Source organism: Nycticebus coucang, chromosome 19, assembly GCF_027406575.1.
Source record: "Nycticebus coucang isolate mNycCou1 chromosome 19, mNycCou1.pri, whole genome shotgun sequence".
NCBI classification, from domain to species: Eukaryota; Metazoa; Chordata; class Mammalia; order Primates; family Lorisidae; genus Nycticebus; species Nycticebus coucang.
The window spans coordinates 59950654-59963988 of record NC_069798.1 but is presented as its reverse complement, the minus strand read 5'-3'; the positions used below and the strand labels follow the sequence as shown (position 1 = coordinate 59963988).

Below are 13335 nucleotides of genomic sequence, written 5' to 3'. Positions count from 1 at the left end.
ATGGCTTTACTTGTGTTACAGACCCATAATATTTAAAGAAAATGTAATTGATGAATTTAGTTTTGCTACTGTATGTAAGGAAATTTGCATCTTACTGCCTGGCTTTTTGTTCTGACTTTATCTCTAATCAATTTTGCTTCTAAATCTAGCCCCTGCCTACCTCTCCAGCTTCATCTTGGTATTGCCTCTATCCCTACATCTAAATTCTATGTTCCATTAACTCAAATTAATTATTCATCCCTAAATATGCTTTTCTCTTTCATACTGCTGTTCTCCCATTTCCTGGAATACACTTCCCAAATTCTAAATCTCCTGTCAAGGTGAGAGCTATTACCAGACTTGCATACCTTTATGAATGTGTATGCCTTAAACGGCTAAGTAAGTAAATAGGTTACCTTATAATTGATAGCACAAACCATTGTAATTAGTTCCATGATTTCAGGTTCTTATCTATTGTGGTTTCAAATGGCTGTGCTTAAAACTATTTGCTTATTATTATATGGATATATATATATATATATATATACATACATAAACATGTAATGGGGTTAGAGTTAACCAATTAATTAACTGTAGCAACCAAAATGTATTATTGACTTAGTTGATTTCATCACACTCTTCATACTGTTACTATGAAAGACTATCTTCCTACCTATAAAAGTCAGGATGGGCTGAACTCAATTCATGTGACAATTAATTTCATAAAATTATTCACCATCATTTCACATATGTTCAGAATTAACTTCTTTAGAAGGTGAGGAGGCAATTTTCTTCATGTTTTGAAAGCTAACTGAAAACTCACTGTAGAGTCTTCCCAGTGGGTTGTGGCACCTGCTCTCTGTTCGTCCTGACACAGGCCCTGCTGTCACAGTGCTAATAATGCGTGTAAATGTGTGCACAACAGTGCTGATTAACACTGCCTCTAACGCAGATGCTTCTTTTTACAAGACATAATAATCAGCATATCAGCATACAAACTCTGGATTTCTAAAGTAACTTCGGGTTTTTTTTACAGTCCAGTAGATTTAGGTGATACAAGCTGAATCCTATTTGTATAGTGACAAAGTCTGGGCTTTCAGTGTACCCATCATTCAAATAGTATATATTGTGTCCAATAAATAACTTTTTATCCTTCACCCCTTCCTTCGTTTTAGGTCTCCAGGGTCCATTTTTCCCACTCTTTCTTGGTGTAGGCACAGCTCAACCAAAGCTTGGCTCCCACCTGCATTTGGGAATATGAGGCATTGATTTAACTTGGAACCAACGTAGGAGACTCAGAGCAACAAAACTAAGAAAATACACACAAATCAGGATGCAAATCTAAAAATGGTTTCCTTTTTATAATACATTAATCAGGTTTCTTTTCTAACTACTGTTTGAAAATCATAAAAGATAATAATAAATCCCATCCAAATGTAAGCCATCTTTATAAGCACCCCTCCTCTGTAAGACGTAAATGCAAACTCAGAAAGGAAGAAATTATTTTATTAATGGCAGATAATAGAATAAATTAATGTGCAAGGTAAATGTAAAATTTGAATTTTGGCCAAGGTTTATTACTTTTTCTTAAACATACTGTTGACAAAGATCCCACCACTTAACTCAAGAAATTGATTTTTAAGTTTCAGGGAAAAAGTATAATAACGTATAAATACATTCCTCAATATTAGCTAATATTGCAAAAGACAGTAGTAAAACAAGTTAAAAATCTATTCTATTTGTCAGGAGGATCTTACTCTAATCCTAACTTTCGCACAAAGTAGCCACATGACAAGTTTTTTCTCTCCTGATTCCTTATCTAAAAAATTAAACTAGCTTCACTAGAGGCAGTGCTAACTTGGTCTTGACAGTCACATTTTTTCAGTGCTGGTATGTTGTAGGCACCAGTTATGGAAATACATACACACACACAGGCATACAGGTATACACAAAGAGAATTTTGTATAAAGAATATTAAATATGCCAATTTAACTATCCTATGAGAATGCAATCATCTAGTAGCTGTAGTGAATTTCTTAGGGGAAAAAAATAAGTGGTAAAACTTCTCCATCTGATATCATCTGAATCTTGCTTATATCTGTTCTAATTGATAAGTACAGTTGTCAAGTATGCCATGGGATAGACACCAGGAAAAGTTAAAAGAGTGTATTTCTATATTCTCCTTTTCTTCTAAGATCTTATCTAGCCTCGAATTCATGGACATCCTGAGGGTCACAATATTTACTCCTTTCCATATCAAACAATGCTGGAATAGGAAATCACCTGGAACAAACATACCTGAGAAAGTCTATTCCAATAACCCGCTCTCTGATCTCCTGTTCTCATCCATTCAGCTCTGCTATGATTTAACTTAGACGGTTTCCACTCTCAGATTTCAAGAAACCTGAATATTCTTTAAGCCTTCATCTTCCTCTGATCTATCACCCCCTGATGACCTCTCTACCTTCCCAGTTTCACTTAGAACACATGATTGATCATGTATTATAATTCTTTCCCCTCAAGTCTCTCAATTATCTTTTAATTTTTACTTTACTTTTAAGTTTTACTGCCATCTTTTTTTAACAACCCACTTTACCATTCACACATGTGGGTGGCTGAGCACTCTCTGGGAACATTGAGCAACCATGAGCCCCCGTAAAGCTGTGGCTTTATTCTAATTATATGTCCTTCGTTCCCCCTGTAAGTATTCTACAGTTACACAGACATCTCGTTCTTAGTACTAAAAACTCCCTACCTGCAATCAATAGAAAAACCACCTCCTTGGGTGGCCCCTGTGGCTCAAGGAGTAGGGCGCTGGTCCCATATGCCGGAGGTGGCGGGTTCAAACCCAGCCCCGGCCAAAAAAAAAAGAAAAACCACCTCCTTAAAAAAAAAAAAAATGCTTTGTTAATTTGCATCAATTATCCAGAGCCATTCCTACAAGCTAACTTCACTGATGGTCCGCTGGTCTCTCTTACCACCATCTGTTAATTATTCTTTCTATATTTTCCACATCCCGATTAATTTCCTCTATATAAATTTATACAGCATTTCCAGAACAGGGACTGCTGGATCATGTTTTGTGTATCATTTTTTGAGGAACATTTACGCTATTTTTCCAAATAGCTATACCAGTTTACATTCCCATCAACAGTTTACAAGTTCTCCCTTGCTCACACTTGTCCTTTTTACTTTGTTATATATATATATTTGATAATAGCCATTCTAACATGTGTAAAGTGACCAGGTGGAGATTTTCGTTTCCCTGATGATTCATGATGTTGAGCTTTTTTTTTTTTTTCATGTATCAGCCATTTGTTTTTCTTATTTGAATAAATGTCTATAAATGTCCTATTTTTTGTCAAATCAGGTTATTTGGTGTTTGCCTTTTGTTTTATTCGGGGCTTTTTTGCTTTTAAGTTGCAAGAATTCCTTCTGTATTTTGGATTCTGATTTATTGAGAGTGTCAACTGCTTTGAGTCTAATCTCTTGCTTTACCTCAGATACGAGCCACACTGTGCCCTGTCCTGTTCTCCGTCCCTCGTCCTCCTCCTCTTCCTCTTCCCCTTCTACTCCCACTTCCTCTCTCTCTTTTTCTTCTTCTTCTTCTTGCTCTGGTATTTTATTTTCTCACTTGAATGAGTCGCCTTTCTATAAATGTTCTAGGTTGTTATTATCAGAGTGGTTTTCTAATAATAAATTATTCCATCTTTATGTATTTCTGAGCCATCTCATTTACTCTCTATGATGTAAACTACTTTATACTTATCAAAAAGGCTTCCACATTCAGCGGCCACAAAGCCTTCCCGTTTGTTGCTCCACCACTGACCACTATACCACGCTTATGTTCAGACCAATATTTCTGGTTATATTCTTCTAGGAGTCTCATATAGGCATCAAAATTAACCCAGTGGTATATTAGTTTTTTTTTTTCATTTTCCCTCTCTAACTTTCCCCCAATATCTTCTTTATTACATAGTTTTTCCTCTGTCTATGTCACTATTTAAAGACAGTTAAAATAAATCTCCTAACTTTGTCTCTTAAGCACTTTCTATTTGTGTACTCCTTTCCATCACTATTAATAAATTCAATACAAGGTGCCATTATCCGTCACTCGAACATCTGTGCCTATTTCCAATTTATTTCCTTGTATTTGATTTGGTACCCCTCCCTCAAAACCATCCTCCACATAGTTACCAGAGAAAATTGAAGTCTAAATATGTATAAATGTTTATCCTTTGTGATTTTTAATAATTGCACATTTATTTCCTTCTGTATAACTACGAGGGAAATTTTTTACAGTATGGAATCATGCTTTATTAGTAGCAGAGCACCATGACTGAATAAAACAGAAAAGAACATGACTTAACTTAATATTTATGTTCTTCTTTGAAGTAAGAGAAAGATTATATTTGCAGTAAGTTGAATGTATTGCATTAATCAGTAGATATTTATTAAGCACTATTTTAGTTTATTTGAGCTGCCATAGCAAAATATCTTAGACTGGGTCCTTTATAAACAATAGAAATTTATTACTCATGGTCCTAGAGGCTGGACAGTACAAGATCAAGTCACCAACATATACAATGCGCAGTGAGGGCTTGCTTGCTGCCTCAAAGATGATGCCGCCTTCTGTCCTCACTTGGCAGAAGGGTCAAGGTAGCCCTCTTCCACCTCTTTTATAAGGGTGCCAATTCTATTTGTGAGAGGTCGTCCTCATGATCTAATCTCCACTAAGGCTTCACCACTTCATACTATGGGATTGGGTATTAGCTTCCAACATGTGGGTTTGGGGAAGACATGAACATTCAGACGGAGGCAAGTACCTACTTTATAGCAGACCCTGTTATGCAACAGTGAGGAGTAAAATGCATAGAGGATGATAGACGATACAGACAAAAACAGATGCCATGAATAAAAATAAGAAGCACTAGATGACAAGAAGCATAGTCAAGGGTGATTGCAATTTTAATTATTTTTATCTTTGTTTCAGTTGATTATTTATTGGTGATTCTTCTTTCTTTCTTTTTTGTATTAAATCATAAAGAGGTAGATCATGTATACATTAATGCATTTGGGGGGTATAATGTGCTGATTCTATATACAATTTAGAATGCTTACATCATACTGGTTAATATATCCTTCACCTCATTTACTTAATTATTGTGTTAAGATATTTATACCCTATACTTAATAGATCTGATGTGCATCCTTGCAGTATGCACCATAGATTCACCTCCATCATTCATCCTCCCTCCATTTGACCTTCCCCCTGCCCTCCCATCCCCGTCTCCCTTCATCCTTGGCCATAGTTGTGATCTGTTCTTCATATGAAAGTGTGAGTAATTGTAAATTGGTTTCATAATAGTACTGAGTACACTGGATACTTTTTCCTCCATTCTTGAGGCACTTTACTAAGTAGGATATGTTCCAGCTCCACCCATATAAACATAAAAGAGGTAAAGTCTCTGTCTTTTTTTAAGGCTGCATAATATTCCATGGTATACATATACCACAATTTATTAATCCATTCATGGGTCGATGGGCACTTGGGCTTCTTCCATGACTTAGCTATTATGAATACAGCAGCAATGAACAATCTTGTGCAAATATCTTTGTTGCAATCTTTAATCGTCAGAGAAATGCAAATCAAAACCACTTTGAGATATCATCTAACTCCAGTAAGAGTGACTCACATAACAAAACCCCCAAAACTACAGATGTTGGCGTGGATATGGAGAAAAGGGAACACTTCTGCACTGCTGGTGGGAAGGCAAGCTAATACGTCCCTTTTGGAAAGAAGTATGGAGAATACTCAAGGATCTAAAAGTAGACCTGATTGCAATTTTTAATATGGTAAATGCTAGGTTTCTTTGAAATTTGAATTAAAAAATTAATTTTGACTTAACTGGTCAAGTTAGACAAATGTTTGTAAGCATTTCCTCAGGGAAGGAAATAGACAGCCCTAAGGCATTGAAAATTGTGTGTTCTGGTTGGTTTTGGGGAAGCTGATGAGACCACTGAGGTTGGAGAAGAATCATTGATTAACAGAAGACATAAACAATGCTATAGATAATTAAGGCTACTGAGAGATTGTAGTCTGAAATCAGCAGTAAAGGGCAAGGAGAACACTTGCAAAAATGCAGGCTCACTCATGTGAGGGCTAAGGATAACAGAACAGTTTCTGCCTGAGTGCCTACAGAGAACACAGCATCCTTGAGGGAGATCTTAGTTTAATGTAGAGTGAGTTGAAGGTGATTTTTAGAGAAGAGACAATGACAGCTTTATTTATGATGGGTCATAAATTCCAGAGGGCTCACTGGAGAGGTTTTAGGAATTAAAGAGGATAGAAAAAAGCGACATCATGAAGGATATGCAGAGATGTAGAGGAATTGATGTGTGTGCAGGGAGGGGAACCTGGAGGTCCTGGGATTTCCTGTGGTGATTGGCATCAACAGGTAACACGTGTAACGAGATTAGTTCCAGCTGGTTTTAAAGTAGACAGTGGTTAACTCAGTGTGACCATTTGGGGTCCCGTATTCCTTTGACGAAGTAGCCACAGAAGCATGAAAAGGAGAATCTGCTTCTCACGCCAGGTCATTCTCATCCCGCGTCCTTCTCATCCTCACACGCACGTGGTTCCCATCCTCACACTCTGCGTCCTTCCCATGCTCACACTCCACGTCCATCCCATCCTCACACTCCACATCCTTCCCATCCTCACACTCCGCGTCCTTCCCATCCTCACACTCCCCGTCCTTCTCATCCTCACACTCTGCGTCCTTCCCATCCTCACACTCCCCGTCCTTCTCATCCTCACACTCCGCGTCCTTCCCATCCTCACACTCCCCGTCCTTCTCATCCTCACACTCCGCGTCTTTCCCATCCTCACACGCCGCGTCCTCCCCATCCTCACACTCCGCGTCCTTCCCATCCTCATACTCCATGTCCTTCCCATCCTCACAAGCCGAGTCCTTCCCATCCTCACACTCTGTGTCCTTCCCATCCTCACACTCCGCATCCTTCCCATCCTCACACTCTGCATCCTTCCCATCCTCACACTCCGTGTCCTTCCCATCCTCACACTCCCCGTCCTTCTCATCCTCACACTCACGTGGTTCCCATCCTCACATTACCCGTCCTTCCCATCCTCACACTCAGCATCCTTCCCATCCTCACACTCCCCGTCCTTCTCATCCTCACACTCCGCGTCCTTCCCATCCTCACACTCCCCGTCCTTCTCATCCTCACACTCACGTGGTTCCCATCCTCACACTCCCCATCCTTCTCATCCTCACACTCCGCGTCCTTCCCATCCTCACACTCCGCGTCCTTCCCATCCTCACACTCCGCGTCCTTCCCATCCTCACACTCCGCGTCCTTCCCATCCTCACACTCCGCGTCCTTCCCATCCTCACACTCCGCGTCCTTCCCATCTTCACACTCCCCGTCCTTCCCATCCTCACACTCCGGGTCTTTCCCATCCTCACACTATGTGTCCTTCCCATCCTCACACTCTGCGTCCTTCCCATCCCCACACACCGAGTCCTTCTCATCCTCACATGCCTCATTTTTCTCATCCTAACACACTGCATCCTTCTCCTCCTCACACGCACATGGTTCCCATCCTCACACTCTGCGTCCTTCCCATCCTCACACTCCGGGTCTTTCCCATCCTCACACTCCGCGTCCTTCCCATCCTCACACTCTGCGTCCTTCCCATCCTCACACTCCCCGTCCTTCTCATCCTCACACTCACGTGGTTCCCATCCTCACACTCCCCATCCTTCCCATCCTCACACTCTGCGTCCTTCCCATCCTCACACTCCGCGTCCTTCCCATCCTCACACTCCGCGTCCTTCCCATCCTCTCACTCCCCGTCCTTCTCATCCTCACAATCCGCATCTTTCCCATCCTACACGGCGCGTCCTTCCCATCCTCACACTCCGCGTCCTTCCCATCCTCACACTGCGCGTCCTTCCCAACCTCACACACCGCGTCCTTCCCATCCTCAGACTCCATGTCCTTCCCATCCTCAGACGCCGAGTCCTTCCCATCCTCACACTCTGCATCCTTCCCATCCTCACACTCCGCGTCCTTCCCATCCTCACACTCCATGTCCTTCCCATCCTCAGACGCCGAGTCCTTCCCATCCTCACACTCTGCATCCTTCCCATCCTTAAACTTCACATCCTTCCCATCCTCACACTCCGCGTCCTTCCCATCCTCACACTCCCCGTCCTTCCCATCCTCACACGCCGCGTCCTTCCCATCCTCACACTCCATGTCCTTCCCATCCTCACACGCCGAGTCCTTCCCATCCTCACACTCTGCATCCTTCTCATCCTCACAGTCCGCGTCCTTCCCATCCTCACACGCCATGTCTTTCCCATCCTCACATTCCGCGTCCTTCCCATCCTCACACTCCGGGTGTTTCCCATCCTCACACTATGTGTCCTTCCCATCCTCACACTCTGCGTCCTTCCCATCCCCACACACCGAGTCCTTCTCATCCTCACACTCTGCGTCCTTCTCATCCTCACACTCCGCATCCTTTCCATCCTCACACGCCACATCCTTCCCATCCTCACAGTCCACGTCCTTCCCATCCTCACACGCCATGTCTTTCCCATCCTCACATTCCGCGTCCTTCCCATCCTCACACTCCGGGTGTTTCCCATCCTCACACGCTGCATCCTTCTCATCCTTACATGCACGTGGTTTCCATCCTCACACGCCGCGTCCTTCCCATCCTCACACTCCACGTCCTTCCCATCCTCACACGCCGCGTCCTTCCCATCCTCACACTCCGGGTCTTTCCCATCCTCACACTATGTGTCCTTCCCATCCTCACACTCTGCGTCCTTCCCATCCCCACACACCGAGTCCTTCTCATCCTCACATGCCTCATTTTTCTCATCCTAACACACTGCATCCTTCTCCTCCTCACACGCACATGGTTCCCATCCTCACACTCTGCGTCCTTCCCATCCTCACACTCCGGGTCTTTCCCATCCTCACACTCCGCGTCCTTCCCATCCTCACACGCTGCATCCTTCCCATGCTCACACTCCGCGTCCTTCTCATCCTCACACTCCAGGTCTTTCCCATCCTCACACTCCAGGTCTTTCCCATCCTCACATTCCACGTCCTTCCCATCCTCACACTCTGTGTCTTTCCCATCCTCACACACCGAGTCCCTTCTCATCCTCACACGCCTCATCTTTCTCATCCTCACACACTGCATCCTTCTCATCCTTTGGAACCCCTGATGATGGTTTGTTGTTGATTATGATACAGAAAATTAAAATTAGTTTAAGTCTAAAGGGAGATAAAATATCTTTGTCTTCAGAATAAAATTGTGTGGAATACAAAATTTTAAATATCTAGTTTTTTTTTTCAAAAATGTGAAATATTCTTTCTAAAGTCACGTGATCCTTATTTCAAGTCTCACATTAATTTAGTGATATTTAGCCTTTCTAAAATGTATATTCCCAACTGTCTGCAATTTCCACTCTTAAATTGATTTTTTTTCCTTTCATTTCAGGTTATATTCCCCATAAAGGCAAGGCCTCCATCATTTACACATGTAGAATCAAGATGAGCAGGCCCTGCAGGAAGTTGTTAAGACTATTAGACATGCAGGATGAGATGGAAGAAGTTCCTGAGAGAGAAGAAGAGGAGGGAGCCTGAAGAGGAGGGGAGGCTGTCAGCCTCATGTGCGGATATGACTTCCACAAAGGAGAGGCAGAGGAAGGAAAGTCTCAGAGTGCAGTGTGGTTCTAAGACAGTTTGACAAGTGATGCGGAGACCTTCAGCCAGACTCTCTTGTATCTTGGAGGAAACAGTCTGCCTTAGTAGTGCTACATGCACTCATCGTCTCGGAGCAGCCTGAGAAAATTGTCACCTTGATGCAGCTGCATTGAAGGACACAGAACACAGCAGCTGAGGCCGCAAGTCAATCGTGCTTCTTGAAGTAGGAAATCTGAGAGGGACATGATTTCCCCTGCTGCAGTAAATTATCCCGCCTTTTCAAATAAATTCAGTTAAATATCATGTAAAAGCTAAGGGCATGCAATGATGGTGCTGCAAAGTAAAGTGTTGAGATAGAAGAGGGTGTCGAGCTGTGGGAACCCAGAAAGCAGCAAGAAGTCTTTGGGCCAAGATGGGCATTATGAGCAGAACTGTGCTAACCCTAAATACATGGCAGAAGCCCTGGCCAGCACTTCCTCAGATTGTGATTACATATTGAGAAAGGTTCTTTAAAGAAGTAAATTAAGATAAAATAAGTCTCTGGGGGTGGACCTTCAACTGATACGTTTGACCTAAGAAGAGGTGATAAGGACACAAGGAGAGATCCTAGGATGGGGGTGCAGAGAGGACAGACCCGTGAAAAGCGGTGAGAAGGCACCATCTGCGAGCTCACCAGAGAGATCTCAGGAGAACCAAGCTGCCAACACCTGGATCTGTAGCTTCCAGAATGGTGAGAAAATAACTTTTTTAAAGCTGCCTGGCCTGTGATACTTTGTTAGCTGCTCCAGCAAGCCACTGTGAGTGGTCTTCTCTACAGCCAGTGTTTCAACAATTAGAGCTCCCCAGCAACGGAATGACAGACCCACAGCATGACACTGGAGCCACCTGAATTTTCCTTTGTTCTTTCCTTTAGCAGGGAAAGGAAAAAATATTTGAGTAAATATTTCTGATGTCTCCCAACCCTGGCTCTCTTCAGCCTGGCCTTCATACCAGTGAGGAGTTAACAGCTGCTTTGAATTAAAAATGCTATATTGGAGATCTGTGCGGCTTGGGGTAGGGGCTAACTCCAGGGGCCCTTACACTGCCAAAGAACACCATTGAGTTTGCATTGGCTACTCATTTCAATATGAAGAATGTTGTGAGGTTAATATTCTCATACCTGTGATTAATAAGCTAGTCTATGATGGACAAAATGGAGTCAAATATCTTGGGCCAGAAAAGGTCATGCAGTTCCAGGATAATGCTTATCAGAAACTCTTAGGTTTGTTCTGTCAGTTGAAACCAAGAGAGATTGTTCCCAGGTGGCATAAAAAGCCCTGGGACTGGAATCAGGTTGGCCCAAAGTTGGTTACTGAGCAGGCTGCCCTGGAGAGCAGCAGACAAGAATATTCCTTTCTGTGCCAGCTTCCCAAACTGGTTGGGCTCAGGGCCTCAGGCTGTCAGCAAGTTGTATCCTAGTCCATTCTGAAGGAAGTCACAGAAAGGTGGATTAAAGGCTCCATCTGCCAACCTCCATTTCTCTGTATCTGAACATCATAATCTGTGCCCATAGCATCTAAAAGGTCTTCTCCATGCTGATTCCTGTTCTCTTTGGGTGGTTGTCAGGGAGCAGTGTTTCTGTGCAGTTGGGAGGGACTGGAAAGTCTAGTCTGTTCTAGAAACAGAAAATCATTATATTAAATATTTGGGGGAGAATAATAGTAAGGAAGTAATACCAAGTGAAGGCCTACAGAAAGTTAAGACTATAACCACACAAAGGTCTTGATTGTCCTAAGAAGAGGGGAAACAAAAGCAGAGACTCTGAGTGGCTCAAAAGGCTTGGTCAGCAAGATCATATGAGGAATTCCTATAGTATATGAGCTGCTCACGGAGTCCACAACCACAGGAGACACCATAACAATATTTACACCGTATTTGTGCCAGAGAAAACACCATTCACTTAGACACTTCCATGATGGGTGCATCTGGAGGTCATACAACATGGCTGCTCATTATATGTGAGTAAATGATCTTTAGAGAGATTTCCTAATTGTGCTTTGTAAAGTTCAGTTAAAATTCAATTTAGCAGGATTACAGTGGATTGGTAATTTATATCATCCTCTTATTTAAAAATAAAGATGGTGAAGAGTAATCTGTGACATGTCTAGAGACTGCAGAATGCACTATAACATATGCTACAAAAGAACCTGGTTCTTTCCAAATTTCCTCAAAAGTAATGCCCTTGATATTCAGAATTTACTAAAGCTGGCATAAACACAATACAGTATACTAATACGTCTGAAGGGATTTTATACCTAGTTTAGTAAAAGCAGAAGATAATTTAGTTTTTTTTTTTCTTTTTATGATTCAAGTTTTGTATGAGCCTAATTAAGGACAAACTTTGTTCTTCATGTAGTAAGTTGAGTTTTATTCAAATCAACACTTAAGGATTTTGGTAAGTACAAATAGTTGAAGGTCAGAAATAGCCAAAACAATAATTACAAATTTAGAAGTTAATGAACTGAGGATATTTATGTAAAACGAGTCATGTAATTTCACATTACAGTGGCTTTGAAAATGATAACCTCAAACTCATATATAGGTTAATATATAAAGTCATTCGGTCTAGATTTGAACAGTAGAAACAAACAAAAACAAACTTGATTGTCACTATCAGTCTATCACTTATAATGGTCCATTTTACTTTGAGTCCAAACCCATGTAGCAGAATAACTAATTTACTATCACATATAGATTATGTTTCAAAAAGAAACTGAACAATCGTATGAGTGATCATAAAATCTTAATGAGAATTGGAATTTGAACACGTTTTGGAGATCACTGAATCTGATAACAGAACAAAATAGACTGGTTAACATATTTAAAAACACTATACTAGGATGTTCGTGTTTTTAAACCCCACTTTGACAATCCATTTCTTATCTTACTGCCATCAACACAATATTAAAAAAAGAAAAGTTATTTCAACATTGCCTGTGCCTGCCCAGAGCCAGTGGTTCCCCAAGGAGCCATCATCATGAGAGATGGGCCACCCAAAGACTGACCAGACATGGGCAGAGCCATGGTAGCCAGGCTCAGGCTGGAGCTGCTGCTTGTGGCACTGCTCCTACCCACAGCAATGTATTCAGCAACTGTTGTAACACTTTCAGGTAACTCCTCCCAGAGTACCCTGGCTGCTCGAAATCCAGGTAATGCCACCACCAAGATGGTTGGAAGGGCCCTGCAATCAACAGCCAGTGTCCTCGTGGTCTTGGTCTCTCTTCTATTTCCCTACCGTTAAGAGACTCAGACCAGGAAACGCCTGCACTTCCCTATCTTCCAAACCCAATCCAAATGGTGTCTGGAAGTCTAGTGTGCCAAGGAAAAAACAGGTCTTTGTTGAATCTACTAATTCCACACAGAACACCTTTTATTAACACAGAAAATGCTGAGAACCCAAACTGATTGGTTTGAAGAACATGGGAAGGGTTTGACTAGATGATGGATTGCCAGTATTAAGTCTGCTGGAGTTTCATGTACAAGAGGAAGAGAGGCAACATCTAAACTTAGTTAAAGCATGATTTGTTTGAATGTGGCTTATGAAGTATGGACAGTTTAAACTAC

General features: G+C 41.9%; 1 protein-coding gene across 1 annotated transcript; it reads left to right on the top strand.

Annotated features, from left to right (window-relative positions):
* Positions 1-12781: 12781 nt before the first annotated feature.
* LOC128571723 (signal transducer CD24-like) lies at positions 12782-13012 on the top strand. The gene has a single exon (XM_053571352.1). The coding sequence runs from the start codon at positions 12782-12784 to the stop codon at positions 13010-13012; it is 231 nt and encodes a 76-aa protein (XP_053427327.1).
* Positions 13013-13335: the final 323 nt, after the last annotated feature.